The 21578-nt window shown below is 37.0% G+C and overlaps 1 protein-coding gene across 5 annotated transcripts in view; it reads right to left on the reverse strand.

The window, feature by feature from the left end:
* The window catches only part of MAMDC2 (MAM domain containing 2), a 168686-nt gene that overhangs the window by 22754 nt on the left and 124354 nt on the right, over nucleotides 1–21578 (reverse strand). For 4 of the 5 annotated variants that reach the window (XM_082470975.1, XM_082470977.1, XM_082470978.1 and 1 more), the window contains exons 11-12: nucleotides 13905–13998; nucleotides 12065–12217 (exon numbers count right to left, since the gene is read on the reverse strand). In XM_082470975.1, the coding sequence (XP_082327101.1) occupies nucleotides 12065–12217; nucleotides 13905–13998 (247 nt within the window). The remainder of the gene's footprint in view (nucleotides 1–12064; nucleotides 12218–13904; nucleotides 13999–21578) is intronic. The other variant, XM_082470979.1, reaches the window with a different exon arrangement.

Here is a 21578-nt window from a genome sequence, read left to right on the forward strand (position 1 = left end):
GACTTTTAAGACCTATTCTCTTAACAACTTTCAAACATGCAATACAGCGTTACTAACTATAGTCACCATACTGTACATTACATATCCATGACTTTATTTTATAGCTGGAAGTTGATACCTTTTGACCACTTCACCCATTTCACCCACCCCCCACACCCCACCTCTGGCAAACATCAATCTATCTATATATCTATGAATTTGGCGTTTTGTTTTGTTTTTAGATTCCACATATAAGTGAGTGCATATGGCATTTGTCTCTCTTTCTCTAACCTATTTCACTTTGCAAAATGCAACCAAGGTCCACCCATGTTGTCGCAAATGGCAAGATTTCATTCTTTTTATGCTGAACAGCATTCCAGTGCCATATCTATATATCTATATACTATATAGATATATATTCACACATACATACATACATACAGAAAACTGTCATTACTTGACCTGCTTGGCAAGTTTCATTCTCACACCTTGTCTTTATTTAACCTGACTGAGGTAAACCTTATTCTGTATGAACAGCCTTATCTCACGGGCATTTGCCAAGAACAATCAAACAATTGTTTAACATTGCAATTGCCTAAGGTGCTATTAACAATGGAAGCTAACAAAAGGCTGACAAAAAAATTTTCAAGAAAAAATTAGGGAATGGTATGTCTGTGGGGGGCTTTGCAAAACTCCAAGATATTCTTGTCAATCTAGAAAACGATGCACATGTGCAGAGATATGCACATACCCAGGAGAGAACTGAGAAGGTCCTAAGCTGGCTGACTTTGAGTCTCTGAACAGGAAAAAAGTGAAGGCTAGCAGAGATGTAAATTGTCTACTTGAGCATTGAAACCATGCCCCAATACAAACATAGAGAACCTTTGCAAGGGCTGGGAGATGTATTGGTTCAAGTCATTTAAGAAAAATCTCTCTTCAATCGTTAGTTGATGGTTAAGCTGAGCATATTTTTCAGTGGCCACACACAACAAAGAATACAGACTCTATATAATTAGTTCAGGAAAGTCACTAAACAAACAAGTAGCAGGAACAACAGCAATAACAACAACCATAACAAAATGTTGGGAGGAGGGGAAGCTGTCACATTGCAGTATTAAAAATAACCAGTTTTCAACAAAAATTATGAGACACACAAAGAAACAGGAAACTGTGGCTCATACACAAGATAAAAAGCTGTCAATAGAAACTGTCTCTAAGGAAGCCTATAATTGAACTTACTAGACAAAGTCTTTAAGTCAGCTATTATACATATGTGCAAGAAATTAAAAGAAACTGTCTGAAGAATTAAAAGAAAGTATGAGAGTGATGTCTCACGAAATAGAGAGTATCATTAAAAGGAGAATTTACAAAAAATCAACTAGGAATTATGGATTTGAAAAGCACAATAACTGAAATGAAAAATTCACAAGAGAGGCTCAACAACAGATTGGAATTAGCAGATGAAAGAAGCAGTAAACTCGAAGACAGGTAAACTGAGATTATCCAATCTGAGGAACGAAGGAAAAGGAATGAAGAAAAATGAACAGAGCTTCAGAGGTTGGTGGGACAGCATCAAGTGTATTACCAAATGCACAATGGGAGTCTCAGAAGGAAGGAAAGAGAGGAAGGGGCAAAAAGGACATTTTAAAAATATAACAGCTAAAAATATTCCAAACCTGATGAAAAATATTAATCTACACACCTAAGAAGGTCAAACAACTCTAAGTGGATAAACTCAAGGAGACATACACCTAGAAAAATCACAGTTAACTGCTGAAAGACAAAGACAAAGAAAACTTTGAAAGCAAGAGAAAAGTGACTCAAGTAACTCATTACGTACAAGGGATCCTCAATAAGATTAATATGTGACTCCTCCTCAGAAAACATAAGAGACCAGAAAGCAATGAGATGACATAATTCAAAAGTGCTGAAAGAAAACCAAGAATTCTATATCAAGAAAAACTATCCTTTAAAAGCAAAGGAGAATTTAAGACATTCCCAGACAAACAAATACTGAATTCATCACTAGCTACTAAAGGGAATCCTTCAAGCTGAAATGAAAGGACACTAGACAATAACTCAATCCACATGAAGAAAGAAAGGGCACTGATAAAGGTAACTATATGGGTATATATAAAAGACAGAATAAATGTATTTTTGTTTCTCTTTTTAAAATATCTGATTTAAAAGACAACTGCATAAAGCAATAACTTAAAAATCATGTCTATGGGCTTATAATGTAAAAGATATCATGTACATGACAATCATGACAAGGAAGGAGGTGGTTTTGTATACCATGAAAAAATTAAGTCAATATTAAATATAAACTAGATTGTCTTAAGATGTTAATGTTAATCTTTAGGGCAATACTAAGAAAATAACTTTTACAATATATAGTAAAACAAACAATAAGGAGATTAAAATGTTATCTTAGAAAATATCTATTAAACACAAAAGAAGGCAGTAATAGAGGAATAAAGGAACAAAAATACTGTAATACATACAATACAGAAAACAAATAGAAAAAAGGCAGACATAAATTCTACCTTATTAGTAATCACATTAAATGTAAATGGACCAAACACTCTAATCAAAAAGTAGAGATGGGTAAAATGGATTTCAAAAGATTCAATTATATGCTACCTCCAAGAGACACACATTAGATTCAAAGACACAAATAAGTTGAAAGTGAAAGGCTGGAAAAAGATATGTCACTCACACAGTACCCAAAATAGAAATGGAGTGGCTATAGTAATATTTGACAAAACAGACATTAAACAATGAGATACCACCTCATATCCATTAAGATGGGTATAATCAAAACGAGAAACCAACAAGTATGATAAGGATATGGAGAAATTGAAACCTTCACATACTGCTTATGGAAATGTAAAATTGTGCAGTCACTTTGCAAAATATTCTGGCAATTCCTCAGTGTTTAAATATAAAGTTATCATATGATCCAATACAACCAAAAGAAATGAAAACTTATATTCACACAAAATCCTGCATGCAAATACCATAGCATCATTATTCATAATAGCCAAAAAGTAGAAATAAACAAAATGTTCATCAACTAAATAATGGATAAACAAAATGTGGTATTTCCATGCATTGGAATATAATCACAATAAAACCAAATGAAGTGCTGATTCATGCTACTAGGATGAACCTTGAAAACATTATGCTAAGTGAAAGAAGCCAATAAAAAAACTACATGTTGTATAATTGCATTTATATTAAAGATCCAGAATAGGCAAATACATAGGGACAGAAAGTAGATTAGTAATTATCTAGGGATGGGGGTGGCAAGAGTTGGGGAGGGAATGGGAGTGAGTGCTAATGTATACAAGGTTCCTTTCTGAGGTGATAATAATGTTCTGGAATTAGATAGTGGTGATGGTTCCACAACTTTGTGAATATGCTAAGCACCACAGAATTGTATACTTTAAAAGAGTGAATTGTATAGTGTGTGTATTCTATCTTAATAAAGCTAATATTTAAAAAAATGGAAATTTTGTAACTGAAAAATAGAATTACTAAAATTAAGTAATCAATCATTGAATTTAACAGCATACTGGACATAGCAAAAAAGACTTGCAAACTAAAAAAAAATAGGTCAATAGAAAATATCCAAACTGAAGAATGGAGAACAAAAAGAAAGAAAATCTTTGTAAAAGAGCATAAAGGATATATAATACATGGTGAGATCTTTTAATGTACATGTAATTGGAATCTCAGGAAGAGAGGAGATAGAGTAGGGCAGAAGCAATATTTGACAAGATAAAGGTCAAGAATTTTTGAAAACTCAACCTAAAGATTAAGGAAGTTTAATGAACCCCAAACAGAATAACTACAAAGAAGACTACACACATGCAAATCATTTTAAAATGCTGGAAACAAAACATGAGGAGAAAATATTAAAAGCATCCAGAGAATAAAAGTACACTTTCAAAGGAACAACTAACTATATGACTGAAAACTGACTCAATAGAAATGATGGAAGCCAGAAGACAACTGAATGACATCTTTAAAGGTCTGATTAAAAAAATGATTGTCAACTTAGAATTCTATTCTCAGCAAAAACATCCTTCAAATGTAAAGGAAAAATAAAGACATTCTCAGACAAACAAAAACTGAGAGAATTCATCAGCAGTGGACTTACACACACACACACACACACACACACACACACACACACACAAAACCCCAAACCAAAAACAAAACAAAACAAAACACTAGATGCAGAAGAAAATACTTCTGGCAGAAGAGAAATATTTCCTAAAAAAAAAAAAAAAAATTCAAGAGAGAAACATGGAAATGCAGGAAGGAATGAATACTAATGGAATGGAGAAATATGTGAATAAATATAGAAGAAACCAAACCAGTCATATCTTCTGGGGTTTAAAAAATACAATTTCTATATGCCTAATACCATAGGTTCAAAATATATACAAGCAAGAATTGATAGAACTGAAAGGAGAAATAAATTCACAATCATAATAGGAAACTAATACACCTCTCAACTGAACAGATAAAAATCAGTAAAAATATAGAAAATAGGAAGAGGATTACAAGCTTGATTCAGTCAACATTTACAGACCACTTCATACAACAACAACATATACATTATTTTCTAACACACATAGAACATTTACCTAAATTGACTCTTTTTTGGGCATTTCAACAAATTGCAAAGGATTGAAATCATTAAGGGTATGTTCTCTGAGCATAGTCGGATTATCTAGAAACAAATTAAAAACAGTAACTAGAAAATTCCCAAATATTTAGAAATTAAGCAATACACTTATAAATAACCTATGCATAAAAGAAAAAAGCAAAATGGAAATGAGAAAATATTTTGAACTGAATGAGAGGGAAAAAACAACTTATTAAAACATGTGGGTTACAGCCAAAACCGCATTTAGAGGGAAATTTGCAGCACTTTTCTATGTACATGTTATACTTCAGTAAGTATTTTACTTTGAAAAAATGAATAGCAATGTATTTTTCTAGCAGTATCTAGGAGATCGCTGGATGGGTATTTAGGGGTCCTGGATTACAATCCAAGTTCTAAACTAATACTGAGTAGTTGTCAAAGTAAGGCTAAAGGAAAAGCATCTCAGTGTAGGAAAAGAGTGCAGAACTGGGTGTCATGATCGTCTGGTTCCAGTCCTAGACCCCCCTTTAATTAGCTATGTCAGTTTGTTGAATCAAATAACCTCAGTTAGGAGGTAAAACCTGGGAGCATCTGAGCTAAACTTGGTTGCAGATACTTATCTAGGTATCAAAATAATTTCGTAAAACTTGATTTTGAGTACCTTTAGATGATGCACATACATCAGCAAACCACAGTCCCCGCCACACTCTGTTACATAACAGCTCTCCTGCTAAAGACATGGTTTCCTAACACATGACTGCATCTGAATTTGCAACCTCCGGGCCATGTGTTTTCTAAGGTCCTTTCTGGTTTTAATGTTCTTTGTTTCCATGACTTGCACTCAAAAATATGTCCAAAATCTGGATATACTTCTACTAAATATTATACATTGTTTATCTGAAATTCAAATTTAACTGAGTGTCACATACTTTTATTTGCTAAATTTAGCACTTCTACCATCAATGCAAGTGACTTTACAAGATTCCACAACAATAACCCGTTCAGGAGGGACCATTTTGAAGGTTGATATAATCTATGGTAGATTGTTTGCAAAAATAGCCATAATTATTCCTTCCCTATATCCAGCAGCTCCTCCCATCAAGAGATAGAGTCCATTTCCTCACTCTTTGAATCTGACCTAGCAGAACAAGTTATCCCAGTTGAGGCCCCCCCTAAACTAGCCAGCTCCTCACTAACCTGGCAGATGGCTTCAGATGCATGAATGAGCCCAACCAAGAACTGAACTGCCCAGCTCAGCCCAGATCAAATTGCCACCTTGCAGAATAGTGAGTGAAATAAGTGGTTATTATCTTAAGCCACTAAGTTTTGGGGTGTTTGCTATACACTAAAAGCTACCTGATATAGAACCAATTCTAATCCTAATAAAGGAGTTAGATGTGATAATCCTTTTTCTTATAATGTTTTTGAAACCTGGCCTCTGATTTATGAAGCTGATACTCTTTCATATTGTACAACATTCAGCAAAAGTCATTCATTCATGGTATTGGCCTGTTTCTTTTCAAGCTGATCTGAATATAAATGCCCAAGACCTCACCTTACGTATCACCTGAGCTGAAGGCGGAATCAAGAGAACTGTGTCTGAGTCCTGGCTCTCGTCCCCAGTTTGCCTCTGTCTACCCTCATCTTTATGAGGGAGCCGCTAGAGAAGGGTTTCAAGCCTTTTTCTGAGATGGAACTGCTTCTCATTTTCCCAGACTTTTGTGATCACTTAGACACATGTTCAGGATAGTGTTAGATGTAAAGCCCTTAAGCAGGATGGCTAAGAAAGTGGTGCCTACTATGATGTCTATTGGGAAAACTATCAAGTAAAGCTTCATCATTTTGCTTTGGGACCACTAAAATGGTCCATTTAAAGCCTTTCAATGAATGCTTTTTCTACAAAGAGTGAACATGCAAATTCCTTAACATGTAGACGAGGCTCTTGGTGATCTGGTTCTCATCTGACTGTCCACTGTCATCTCCCACCACTTTCCTAGATGTGCCCATACGAGATGCTTCTGTTCACTACTACAGATGTTCTGTCTCACTGGTCTCTTATTCTAGTTACCATTACTACAACTAATTCTACACAGTCTTTAAGCAGTTTCACTCAGATGCACCTGATAGATGCCTTGTCTTAGGCCCATGCCAACTGCCTGTTCCTTCCTGTATTTGATGCTGAGTTCTGTGCAGTCATTTTGGGCTTGGCCCTTGGCAGAATCACTCAGCACCCATGCAAATGTAACCTAGAAATAAGGGAAGAGTGAGTAGCCAATGCTGAATGGACACTTATCTTTGGCCAGTGCAGGAAGGGAACCTGTGGACAAATGCTTCTCCCTTTCTTCCCCTGGGTGATGGCTCTGAGACATACTTCAACATGGTTTCTCAGCTGTTCCCACCAGATCAAGCAGCCAGATGGTCACAGCAGGGGCCAAGTCAGGGATGCATCCTCGTATCAGCTCTCCCTCTTTCCCTGCTTTGATGCCTTTGCCCCACACTTGTACTCCTTGGGATCACATCTCCAAAGGTACTACCTGCATACAAGCCTATATCTCAGACTTCACTATCTTGGGAATTCTGGCTGACAGTATCCTACATGGCAGCCAGGTAGAATCACTTGCAGTTCCCTGAAGCTGCCATACTGCTTAATGGCTCCATGCTTTGCACCTGTCATTCCCTCATCCTGAAATGCTTCCCCACCCCCTGATGTTCTTCTTGATGAATTCCCACTCATTCTTTAAGACGCTCCCAAGGAGAGCTAACTGTTCCTCTCTGCGTGGTTCCATCATCTCTAGAACTTTACTGCTATTACCTTACTTATTGTAATTCTGCGGCAATTATGTGGTGCCTAATGCATAGTGGGTCCTCAGAAAATATGCAATAAATCAAGATCGTAGAGACCCTACACTAAATAACATTTATGGTTGCCCCCAGTTCTAAGATGTTTCATCTTACATTATGCACATGTAGCTTATGACACTGGTGGTTTTAACAAATAAACAATTGTTTAAAGGGCCTTTAATTGCTTATGCTTTAATTTTTGAATGGGTGATCCTTGTCATACTGTAATCTGAGAGCCAATATATCCGCTCACATTAGGCCATTAGAGGCCAGGAAAAGGGGAAGCCACCCTTTGAAGGTTTAGGATACACAGTGGGTGTGTGGGCTGCAGTCCTGGAGTTAAACTGACAATATTTGTTCACTGACACTAGAAACAGGTCAGAAAAAATTTAGATACTTTCTGCTGGATACATTTCAGTGGATGTCTAAAACTACCATCAGTTTGAATATATCCTTTCCAAGAGCAGACACCCCTCTTTGGTGTAAAGGGTAATAGGGGTGAGATTACGCTATGTGAAGAATTGTGCTTTTCACGTATAAGCTGTCACAACTGTTCCAGGTCATGTGTGGTCTCTTACTATCATGTAGGCTGGGAAACTCTGGTGGTGAGGCAGTGTGGAAAGAATATGGACATTAGAGCCCAACATTCCTGAGATTCAGTCCCTACTCTACCACTTATTGCTGTGTGGCCCTGGAAAGGCACTTCTCCAACCTTCAGTTTTCTCATATGAAAAATGGGCACTTTCACATACTTTACAAGTTGTGGTATGGATGTGTTATCAACTGAATGTTTATTTACTGCAATTTATATGTTGGGATCCTAATCCCCAATATGATGGTAATTGGAGGTAGGATCTTTGGGAGGTGATTAGGTCATGAGGGCCAAGCTCTCATAGTTGGGATTAGTGCCCTTGTAAGAGTCCTCAGAGAGCTCCCTTGCCTCTTCTGCCATGTGAGGGCACAGCAAGGAGACTGCTGTCTATGAACCAGGAGGTGGGCCCTCACCAGACTCCGAATCTGCCAGCATCTTGATCTTGAACTTCTCAGCCTTCAGAACTGTGAGAAATAAATGTTTATTATTTAAGCCTCTCAGTCTATGGTATTTTTGTTATAGCAACTCAAACTGACTAAGACAGGATATAAAGGTCCCAGCACAGTGCCTGCATGTGGTAAACGCTCCATAAATGATCACTAGATATTATTATTTCCCCAGTAGAATAACTGTTAAAGTAACTTAAAGAACAAAACCAAGACATAAAACTCCAGTGCTATATCTGTAGGTACCCTGGGCACCACATAGCAAAATTTGCTACCCCTCTGCATTGTTGTACATAGGAATAAAAAGATACAATCTGTAAAAAATTTTATATGGTTAGAAAATTGAAAGGTGTCTTGAGAACCTTTAGGAAGTTTGCATTGAAACAGATGAAATGAAGGATGGAGAAGGAGGCAAATCCTAGAAGCAATTTACTGGGAAAAAAAATAATACAAAAACAGAATTCTCTGTGTTGTACATTGTGTCAATTATTTTCTTGGAATAAGTATTGAACACACTAAGAAGTTTTTGCATTACAATTTTTGTTATGAAGTTTCACCCCAGCCAGCTGAAACATTCTTCAAAGTTTTCAAAGAGACAAAGCAAACACAATCATATAATTTTCTTTAAACAAAGCCACACCAAGTTAACTAACATGTGCCCTTAAACCAGGAACAACGTAAATAAAGGAGCAAAATAATGAGTAATGGAATTTCTACTGCATGCGCTTTTGTAAGACTTTCATAGATTTTGTGTATGGGGAGGAGGTGGAATGTCATCTACAAGTTAAACAAGTTTAAACTCAACCATCCTTTGAAGTAAGCAAACAGATAAGTAGCTATAATTATTCTCATTTTCTAGATGACATCACTGAGACTTAGAGATTTTAAGTAACTTTCTCAAGGTCTCATACCTAGTGAGTGGGGAGCCTTGACACCATAGTTCGTGGGTCTGTTATAACCAGGCCTGGTGACCCTCCTTCCTTTTCAGAGACTCCCTCTCTCCACTGCTCACTATTTTTGTTTTGTCCTCGCTTCCGTGTCTAAGACATGGCATGGCCTGTTACCCAGAGAATTCCCCTGTGGTAGTCCACCACAGCACGGCCCTCTTCTCAGATCTGTTGTTGCTAGCCTTCTTGGTGTTCCTGAGAAATGGAAGAAAAGCTATCAACTCCCTCCCCCAGAAAAACATACATACAGACAATATCGTGATTACAATGGACTCGAACTAAAGCTGATTTATTCTTGATCTTTCTCTACTCCTCTTGTAATTTAGTTTCTCCCCATTATCACATTTTCTAGGGGTCTTGCTAACTAAATGGTTAGTTATTCTTATATACATCATTGAAGGCTTGTAGTTTCATTTATTCACTCCATGGACATTTTTGAGCCTCTGTAGTGTATAAGGTACAATAGTAAGCCCTGTGGGGATTCAAACAGGAATTTGATAGTACTCTGCCCTCAATACACTGCCAATCAGAGCTAATGAGACTCATTTTTTGTTTGTTGGTTTGAGTTATCTCTTTTCACTAGATTCAGTGTTGAAAGGCCATGAGGCTGCAGCTGCTGTAGCTTCTTGCTACCATGAGAGGAGAGCCTGTCTGAGATTGGAGCCAACTCAGAAAAACCAGAGCAGAGAGATGGAGAGAGAGACTGATCCCAGTGACATAGTTTTATCCCCTACATCAAGCTATGCCTGAAGTCAGCCCTGAAATGGCCTTTCTTTCTGTTACAAAGGGTAGCAAACTGTTCCCAACCAAAATAGTCCTAACATATACAAGTCTTTTTTATCATCTTTTTTAACTTCCTTGTCTTTCCAGATATAGTCTCACACACTCTTAGAGCTCTCTTAGAATCTTCTACTCAGTGCTGGAACCTGGTCGAACCAAGGCTGAATCTCTTCAACAGCATCCCTAACTGATGCAACACTGTCCCAGACTCTCTGAAGCAATAGGAAGGAAAGAGAGGTCAGTGGGAGGACCAAGCTGCACATCTTCTTCTTAGTCAGGCAAAGGTGCATTTAGGATCCGAGGCCAAATGGATACTCACTGGGAAGGTGGCTGGAACCAAAGGCTCTCGAAAGGACCCAAGTCAAAACTGCCAGGAGGAACGTAAGCAGAAAATCTGTGTGAGTTGTACCTCTGTAGTGCAAGCGCTAGGGGAAGAGGGGGTAGCCATAGGAGATCAGCCAGAGAGTACAGTGCCAAAAATGGTAAGATGCAAAAGAGGCAGGATTTAGATACCTTCTCCAAAGAGCCAGTATTTATATATCTGTCATAACAGAAGGTATTCAATGTCCAAGAAAGAATTTGAAATAGCACCAAACATTTTAAAAGTTATTTTCTTTTAATCCCTCCTCCACTCACCCTGGCTAAATGATCATGAAGATGAGGGGCAGAGGAGGAAGTTAAACACAGTTAAAGCACAGAGAGTCTTCCCTTTTATCATCTCCAAACTATGAATCAGGCCCATGCTGAGGGAGAAAGATGATTTGATTGAATGAGAAACTGAGGTTTTAATTTGAATTGGACTTTTTAACATACCTGAATGTGTGACGGCTCCTATACCTCAACCAGACTGAGAAGCTATGGGATCTGCCAAGGGGTGGGGAAGGGAGAATTCTCTAGGGTATGTTTGAAGAGAGTGTTGGAAAGAAAAAACAAAGCTGTTCCTGATTGCACCCTACCAAATTAAGCCAATTCAATAAATAGGTTGTGCTATAGGTTGCTCTGTGGTGTTATTCCCTAGACTTATCTTGAGGTAGACCATAAGAAACAGCACTATGCAACTCTCTGTAAGGACCCTTCAGGAAATATCTCTATAATCTTAGTACCAGGGATAGTTCTTTTTTTCTGGACCAAATGATGTGCTGTTATCCAACTGGTATACCAAGTAAAATTGAGAGGGTCCGTGAGAAAGGTCTATTCTTTAGGGAGTATTTTTATCACTGACATTGTTTACAATTGCTGACACATGGTGATAATAAGAAGTAGATCAACTTTTAGCCTAGTTTATTGTAGTTTATACATTTTCTACAGAAAATGCACCTCCTTATTGCCTCCACCCATTGATGGACTGCTTCATCTGTTTCTATCCTAAGAACACTGTAAATCATGTTTTACAGATGAGTTTTCCATCTTTTTCAGTTTCTAGAAAGTGAGGACTCAAACTGATATATCTCCTCCCCTGTCTGCCAGCATATTTCTATACTAGGTCTCAGTCCTGGGCTTAAGTTTAGATCATCATATACTTTTTTTTCATTTTTGTCCATCTCTCTTTTATTTTTAAACCTACCTCTAATTAAATTATCTTTGTGTGCATATCTTTGTAAGCTCTTTAAATCCTTTTTGCAGCAAGATATATAAGCAATGTAATAAACAGAAAGAATGATTTTAAATGCACATACTGAATTACCTACCCCACATGTGTAGCATCTCACGTGCAGTTCATTCTAGACACATCATTTTTCCCATTTCAAAATGCAGTAAATGACCCCTAGAATGCTATTTCTGGTTTCCTTAGGAAACAGCACCATGTGGCATAACTCACCTACCCCAGTAGTGTGATCTCCCTTTGGTCCTGTGTAGGAGGTAGGAGTTTCTCCCCTCCTCCTGTGCCAGCTGCTCCGGTTCCTTCTCTCCTGAGTAAATGCACATTCATCTTGTTCGAAAGTACACTCTCCAGGTGGAGTTGGAAGCTTCTCTGCAAGGAAACAGCAGGTGATGCGATTGCTGAGGCTCTTTCAATGAATACGTATTCCAAGGCTCACTGGAAGCACGTGCTGCACGTGTGGGTGTCGTCTGGCCACACGTCCCACATGAAGAGGCAGCCCCCTCACCAGAAGCCCACCTAAGCCACACTGGTGCCTCCAGCTAGAGGCTGGACTCCACCCTAGGTTCTGCCAGAGAGGCAGAGAACAATCAGAAATCTAGATCCAAAAGTATGGGAATACTTTGAGAAAGACACTTTCTCTGACTTGTGAATTTATTTGTGTGAATGAGCTTATAAAGCTCTGATAATTGGAGGTATGTTGCCTTTATGGAAACATAAAAATAATAAAACGGCATGCAGGAGCTTTCTTCAGAAATCCAGAATGAGTGAAGGGAATCCTCAGAGCAACTCTATAGCTGCTTTGGAGGAGGGGGAGAATGTGAAAGAATTAAATGTGATTTTGGAGACATAGCTTAATATGCGTGGAGCAGGTTACTGAATTTTTCTGTGCCTCAGCATTCTTATTTGTAATGTGGGCATATTAATGGTATCCACCTCAGGGGGTTGTGAGGATTAAATAAGATGAGGTATGTAAAATATTTAGAACATGAAGTTCTCAATAAATATTAGCTAAATAAATATTAGAACTCGGTGTTTTGCTACCTGGATGTTTATTTTCCATTTCCAAAAACAAATGTTTATGTCTTTGGGTGCTATCTTCAATAACTGTAATAATGATTATTATTAGAGTGGTGTCACCTCCCAACTTCCTGGGGACTTCTTTGGTTGTACCTCCCTACATCTAGATTCTCTAAAAAACAGCCTATCTTTTCCATCTCTTGCATGATAATTATTTTACTTCATTTTATTTTATATACACTACAAGCTAATGAAGCCTCATTCCCTTTTCTACTTCTTGAGTGTAGAGATTTTTATCTTGTTTTATGTTGTTCTTGCAGTGCCACACAAATCGACTAGAAACAAATTATCTTTTAATTAAATAAACATGGAGATTATTCTCTGGTGCCAAATTGATGCCACAATTTGCCTGTTTGTTAAAGAAATGGATACCCTGAGACTTAGGATGCAATGGTAATTAGTAGATAGAAACCAATGATTTGGGTTGAGGTATGCACAATTTTCTCATTAGACATAATGTCCAACACACAGCCACAATATTTGTCACTATCATCAATGCTTGCTCCATTGTTCCACTGTCATTTAATTCACTTGGAAAATATTTACTTATTATCATTTAGAAATGATATGTTTAGCCTAGTCTATGTATAATAACAATTTCATCAATATTTCTTGAAAATCTTCATGCATATGAGGCAACAACAATAATAATAACAAAAGGAATTATAATAGAAGGTATTTGTTTTTAAAGCACTGTTTTGTGCCAAGTCCTACACTAGGGAATTTATGTGTATTATCCCCACTTTTCAGGTAGGTATTACCACCTCTCTTATAGATGAAGATACAGAGGTCAAGTCACATGTACAAAGTCACACATTGCATTCAAGGCATCATTTCTAAATGAGAGAGGCACTTCTGGCAAGAAAAGCAAAGGACAGACTAGCACAGATTAAATGTACGTGGTATGTTCTTAGAGAAACAGGACATGCCATGAATCGGCCAGGGAGACAAAAGAAAGCTGAAATGACCGCCCTCTTACCTGGAGACCAGCAGCTTCCCAATTCTATTGTAATGTCATCCAGGGCTACAAGTCCACAGTCCCAAAAACTTTTGCACAGGCTCATGAAAACCACCTGCAATTCAGAAAAGTAAAACTGTGAGTCTGTCAAATGAAAATTGGAAACCCTTACGACCTGGGATGTACTTGACACAACAGATGTGCAGAAGCAAACTACAGGCACCTCTTCATTGTCTGTGAACCACAGATCACAGTGGCATGAGTAATGGTTAACCATTTATATATGACCCTGGGACTACTTCTCTTATTTTTTTCAGCAGAATCAAGCTCACAATGATATGTTGTGTACACTAATGCTGAACTTAGTTTGCATTCTTTAAAACACTGGGAGAGGAAAGCAAGAAGTTAACTAGGTGGCAGAGGAAAACCAGTCAACTTTTAAATATTTTCCCCAGATAATCCACAAAGTGCATACAGGTGGATGGCAGTCCAAGCTTTTTTACAAACATTTCCAGTGTAAACACACTATTGATTTTTTGGAAGTGACTTTCTGGCAATGTGCTTCATTCATAGAGTGAACAAAGTCCCAGTGATTTGCTATCTGGAGACCCAAGTTCCATTTCCAAAGTAAAGATCTATGTCCCTGAGTGTTATCACTAATAAAAGCCCTAAAGGCAGTTATTTTATCAGGCCAAACGTTTTTACTGTTGTATGTGAAGGAAAAATAAATCTCTACCATAAATTATTAAATTCACTGTGCCAAAGAGAGAGAGAAAAGTCTTGGATTTCTTTCCATTAAGCCAATTTAAAAGTCTCCTTTTCATGTATAGGATGAGCAAAGAGCACTTTTCAAAACATTTATACTAGATTTTCACTGTACTTTGCAGTTTACAAAGCTGCTTCACAGGTATAACCTAATGTTTAATGAGCACAAGGTCATTCAGTCCATGGCCAATCCCTCAAATACAAATCTTAATTCAAAAAAGACAAAGAGATATTACAGAAAGTACAACCCAAATTATGAATAATGAGAACATTTGATTTTTTTTAGGTTCTAATATTCAGTATGCTATGTCTTCAATTTATCTGTGTTATCAATAGGATTTATTTGCTCTTTAATGATCAGAGCCACCAGAATATAGAATTTATTTAAAAAGAATTGAAAAATCTCATGACAGTTTATCACTATGCAAAATATAAAATGTCTTAGGCCAATATCTTCAGAATAACTCCTAATCGTAAGATGTGTGAAAGTTTACTTGGACTGTATTCATATTACTTTGAATTATAAAAAGGATAGTTTGGAGATGTAATAATATATAACTATATATATTTACAAGGAACAAAATAAAAAGGGCGTTTTGGGTTTTTTAATTTAACTTCCATTAATTTTCTTATCTTTATAAATTCTAGAGATGATCTGACTATGTAAAATATTTTACTTGTAGGATTTATGCGTGGGAACTTGTTCCCCATTTGCAAAGCAGAGGTCTATGGCATCAGCCCTGAGTACAGTTACATTTTATCAGCAATTCTTCCTGTTCTATGGGAAGAAATAGTAATCTGTCTCGTAATTTACTGAATTAATCGTGCTGCAGCGAGAAAAGACTTGGCTTTCTTTTCGTTTCTCTTCTTTAAAGTCTATTTTTGACATGAATAGTGAAAAAGTACTTTTTCAAAATGATTCTATGGTAGTGAAATGATTCACCATGTAACTTATTACCTAAATAAGACTCAAACATTTGGCAGGTAAACATACCTTAAAGAGGAGAAATGTAAACATGCTTTCACATGTTTACTACAGCATTATTTTATAATGACCATAAAACCAAGCAAGCGAGGAAGCAAACAAATGAAAGAACCCAAGATTTCAAAAACAGAGGAAATACACAAATCATGGTGCTACAATCTAAGAAATAGGCAATCATTAACTCTGATAGCTTGTGAATATTATTTAGTAGTAGAGAAATATATTCCTCTCATAATGTTAAGTGAAAAAAAGCTGGTTATAATAGATAAAATTAAAATAAAGCAAAATAAAATAAGGTAAATTATATAGAACTCATCTAAAAATACATAGAACAAAACCTTGAAAATTTACCAAATGTATAACAATTTTGTTAGATTCATGAAATTACGGGTATTGAATAGAATTTCCTTTCATTTTCTAAACATTCTTTAATTTTGCTATATTTATAATTGATAGAAAAGAAGAAGGAATCAAGATATCTATTATGAAGATGTGGAATAATGAGTTACTGTTTTTCAGATTGGCACTGTTTATTATAGTAGCCACGAGGACATGTGGCTATTTAAATGAAAATTAAATAAAATTTAAAATTCATTTCCTTAGGTGCACTAATCACATTTCAAGTGCGTAATAGCCACATAGAGCCAGTGATCAAGTGAGCTGGTTATGGCAGATATGTAACATTTCCTCATTGCAGAAAGTTCCACTGGATAAAGCTTCCTGGCTCCTTTTGGACATTCCAAACAAATCTGTGAACTGCCACAGTGGGTTAAGTGAAATGCTAAAGATGTTCTGGACAACAGCAGGCCACTAGGTTATTCCTATCTTAGAACTCTTTCTACACTTAGAATACTGGCCAGACCACATGTTGTTCTGATAAAAGAGCCACAAAGCCAGTCAGCTATGTACTAGATTCAAACTATGGCCTCAAACCTCAGATCTGTTTGGCAGTTGTCCATCAGCATTCCAACACACAAAAGAAACGTGACAAGATCAGCTTGTTTGGTCTAACACATTGGATTCCCACCCTTCTATAAATAATGCTGATAATGTCATCTCCTATTCTTGTGCCGCCATCTTGCATTTTGAGGGCCTCTTGAGGTGGAGAGGTTATTTTAGGGTAGTTGGTGACTGGGTAAGCTGAGGATTGGGCCTGGCTGACACAGGCGAAGAGAAAGCCAAACATTTCGGTCTGTTCTTAAGAACTCTGTCCCTGGGTCCCATTAAGAATGTGACAAGAAGGAAATTGCCCATGGTCTAAATTCTTAAGGGGATTAACCTCTTGTTTATTTATAGCTCTTTTTTAAAAAACAGTGTTTACTTCATTTTCGGCAATATTTCAAAGTAAACAGAATATCTCTAAAGACTGGGAAAAAGATCTTAGGCAACTTGAATGTATACTAGTATCTATTTAAGAGGGGAGAAGAGGGACAAAGTAAATTGCTGTCCCTTAGACAGGTGTTCTTGATTTTATGCAAATCTCTTAAAAGTTAGGGGCAAATTAGATTTGTGTAAATGAATTTGTTTCAGTGCACTAAAGGTTCCAGTCCTTAGGGACTAGTGATACTTTAAAATTTTTTTGATAGAGAATATTAATTGTTGAGAAAACTTAGCTAGACCAACTTTGGAAATACAAATAGGCAGTGAATGGAGAGAGCTATAAATACATATTTGCAAACAAATAATTTTAAATATAGTCAAGTAAGGATCAAAAACATGATTTAACTTACTTCTTATCATATTAAAATTAGACATTGTACATGCTCATTTATCTACAGCAGGGTGTTCTGATCTCGGCCCTATTGACATTTGGGGCCAGATAATTCTTTGTTGTAGGGGACTGCCCTGTGCATTGCAGGATGTTAAGCATTCCTGGTCTCTACCCACTAGATACCAATATCACCCCCAAGTTATAACAATCAAAAATGTCTGCAGACTCCCTTTGGGGAGGGGGGCCAGGGCAAAATCTTTTCTGGCTGAGAACCACCAGTCAAGGGTGGTAGAAAACTGCTATGTGGATTATCAAACCCCACTTGCTAAATTTCTATTATGTGTATTCCCTATGTGAGGAACTTTCAGATCTGTTACCTCCTTTTTGGATTCTCTGTCAATTTCAACCTGTTAATTCTTCCCAGTCAGGGCAGGACAGTTGTTTACATTTTAAAAGCAGGCTAGATTGAATTAGTTTTCTTTTCCTCTGCACATCACCAGGTGGTAGTTCTAAGGAGCAATGAAATATCCTCAAGCCCTGGAAAGAAAAGGCAAAGGAGCAAAAAAGCAAGGGAGATGGATTGACACTCCAGCTGAATAATCATCCTGGAGATGATCAGGGCTTCACTCTTCCAATTTCCTGCTTCAGAAAACTGCAAATTGTCAAAGGGCAATAGAGTATCTTCTTTGTTTTCACTTGCCTCCCTTTCAAAAAAGAATGATCTACTCCCTCAAAATAACATAATGACAGAGAGCAAATCCTAAGGGTAACCGAGAAAACTTTGCTCATACAAATTTTAATTCTCTCCTAAAGTTTTTCCCTCCCAGTGGGTGGGGACAGTGGGGTGGAGAGAGAGTCTGTACAGAAACGCAGCCACAAGACTGGGTTACTCAGAGGGGCTGAACTGCCCCTAAACCTGTAAAAGTCCAGAAAAGTTCCTGGTTAAAGCACATAGGAAAGAAAAAGCAGAGAAACAGATATGTCAGGAACTTGTTTTCCCAAACCAAATTAGGCCGGAGTTTTAAAGTAATTAGGGTTACTAATTATAACTTTATGAAGTGTCATAGTTTAAGTGGTACCCAACACAATGAATAGGACTTTGCTGAGGGAGGGAAGAAATGAAAGCTTTTTCAGGGAACCACAAACCTTTGTTGTGTAGTTAAAAAAACATCGTTGGTATTAAAGAGCTCAACACTGACTTTTAAAGTAGTTTCATGGCCTTCCAGAGAGACATCGCTGGCCAGGCTGTTGGGTTAATCCACCACCTACTTTACCAATTGAAGAGCCCCAGCTGGGCCTATAATTAGTATGTGAATGATAGTTTCCAGAAATGGCCTCCTATCTTCACATGGAAACATTTCAATCCTATGCCAACAATACCATAAATTACCCATGTTCGAAAACAAACCTAGTTAGGTTCTTGTTATAAGCAGTGAACCTCAACAATTTACCAGAGGGTTTGATTCTGGGTTAAATTTAACTTCTATTCTGACGAGGTTTGAAATCTTTTGGAATCATTTGCACAGATAAATTTGGATATGGCGACTGCAGAGTTGGTGGAATAATTACTCACAAAATTACTATAATCCAGTCAGCGGAATTCCAGAGCCCTTCATTAAGATGCTTTTGACACAATTGCAGGATATACTATACTATGTAATGCAACTGCATTCATTTAACTATTTGACAATAAGTTGTAAGAGAATTTTAAAAACATAAAGCAAAACAAAAATTCTGACATTAGACACTTGGCTAAAAGGGTGGAATTTTCACAAATCCCTAAAGACAGGCTGAGTGGAACTTTATCTAGAAAAATGAGTATAAGACTTTAGTATTTTTAGAATCCCAGCCATGTTTGGGGAAATAGTTGCTAAACCGTAACAGCATGCCTCCTGCAGATACTATATTTGGTCTTCAGATACCACAAAAGGCAGAATGACCATGTGTTTTTAAATAAGTCTTTAGCTGACCAACACTTTTTTCTTAAAAGATCCATCTGTTTTGTTTCTTCTTTTTTTAAAGACCCATCTGATTTAATTCAGCTCTTGGCTTTCACAAGCAACAAAGACTGAAGAGCTTCCGGCTTTACCCAGCATGAGCCCTTCTGCTCATAAGAGCCTTCCATTTTAGGGTAGAGGGCACCCTGTGCTAGATTTGCACATCAGCAGCCAAAGTTTTTCATTGCTATTTGTGTGGTAAATACCCAGATCTCTCAACTCACTGATTTCAGAAATCTGCATTATTTCCAAATCATTTGGTCACTGAAAAGGAAAAGGAGTTTCCAGAAGAGACCTCAGAATCAGATAATTTTTAGAATGAGGAAAAGGCCCAGAGACCCTATGATATGAGCTCAAGGTCATATAACAGCTAGCTGTAGACCCGGCCATGAAACATGACACTCCGAATATCTGATAGAGCATATTTCATTATACCAATCTGCTCATTTTCTCCTTTTTGCTTTAGGTATTTTAGAATATGATTCTGAAAGGCTTGAAACTCCCCAATTAATAGCAGAGGACAAGTATGTCTTTGACCTGTATTTATATTATAACTAGCTTCCTGTCATTTTGCCTTATGTATGTTTATAAAGAGTTCTCCATCACCTGGCACCAGAACCTGAATCTTACATAGATCGCGACTGAATTTCAGGGCTGGTGAGTGTTGAAACCTCTCCTCGCAGGCAGTAACCCCGCCTCTCCACAGCAGGTGTTCCCTCACTTCACTGATGTCCTTCTCTCTCTTAGCCGATGACCTTATGTCTGCTCCACATGGAAAATTTAGCCCATAGGAAAGAATCCCCTCAACTCCCCACATCCACACCTTCAACCTTATCTTCATTTGCACCCATTTTCACTTCCTTTCCTTTGTTTTGGGAGTGAGGTCTGTCTGACTCCAAAATTCATGCTCTTTTTTTTGTGGGACATAGATCCTGCACAATCCTGTACAATTAGTATTGAGGGTCTAAATGGAAAATAAACATGAAAAGCCTCTGAAAAAATGAACATTAGAACTAAAGGTGAGATGGTATCATTTTTAGTGTTTTAGGATCTAATTTCACACCCTAATAATGAGAACATGATATAAAATTTTCCTATAAGCCTTTCATCATCACTAAAGGAAACAGGTGTGAATGCCTTCCTGGACATACAATGTGGTTTATCTCCGGCCCACCTCCCTTAGGGAGGACCCCTGGTCAAACACTTCCTGAGCAATGTAATGTAATCATCAATTTAATTGTCATGCCCAAGGATGAACATCATAATACGGACCTATTGTGACACGTGGATGGAGATATAAAACGTCAGTCCTACCAGAAGACTTGGAGAACACAATCAATTGCAAAAAAAGGCGGAATCTATGTCTTTGCCTTGACTCTCAAGGGCTCACCCCTGCTCTGGATGAATTTCTCTGGGTCAGGAGAAGACAGTGACTTTAGCTAATATCCAAACAGGAATAATGACTTCACTCTGCTCATGTATGAGATATAGAGACAGTGTGGGTCTTATTTTCATTAACTCCCAGGGCAAAGCGGAGATCCTGACTTGAGGCAGAGTTGTGGCTAAAAACTTGTATAATGCTAAGCCCTTTTTAGCTGTGTTACAACTTATTTAACCAACCTCTACTGATAGATAATTGGGAAGTTTCCAATTTTGCAATATTACAAATATTGCTGTGATGAATATTGGTAGATAAACCTTTGTGCATAACCATGATTATTTCCTTATGATAAATTCCTAGAATTAGAACTGTTATGTCAAAGGATATGCATGTTTGGGGTCTTTCTTTTTGATACAGGTAATTGAATTGTCATCTAGTAATATTATATCAATTTACCTTCACACTAGAGCTTATGAGAATCCTATTTCCTTGAATACTCACCTCTCCAGGGCAATGTTTTATATATAATATACTTAAATATGTAATTATATATATATAAATATTTAATAAATGAAATTTAAGTATATATATAACTCCTATATTATATATACATCTATATATTTTTGGCCTAAAGTGAAAGATTTTTTAATTGATAAACTGAACAATACAAGCAGTATGAATGCAGCTATTAATATAAATATCATACTCCAGAGTATTATGTTTTAAAAATATCTTTATCAAAAAAAATATATATATCTTTATCCATTTGATAGACAAATGTGCTATTTTATTACTTTTTAAATTTCTTTGATTATAAATGAAGTTGGACATCTTTGTGCATTTATTTTCCAGTAAT

This window comes from Balaenoptera physalus, assembly GCF_965194825.1.
Source record: "Balaenoptera physalus genome assembly, chromosome: 7".
NCBI lineage: Eukaryota > Metazoa > Chordata > Mammalia > Artiodactyla > Balaenopteridae > Balaenoptera > Balaenoptera physalus.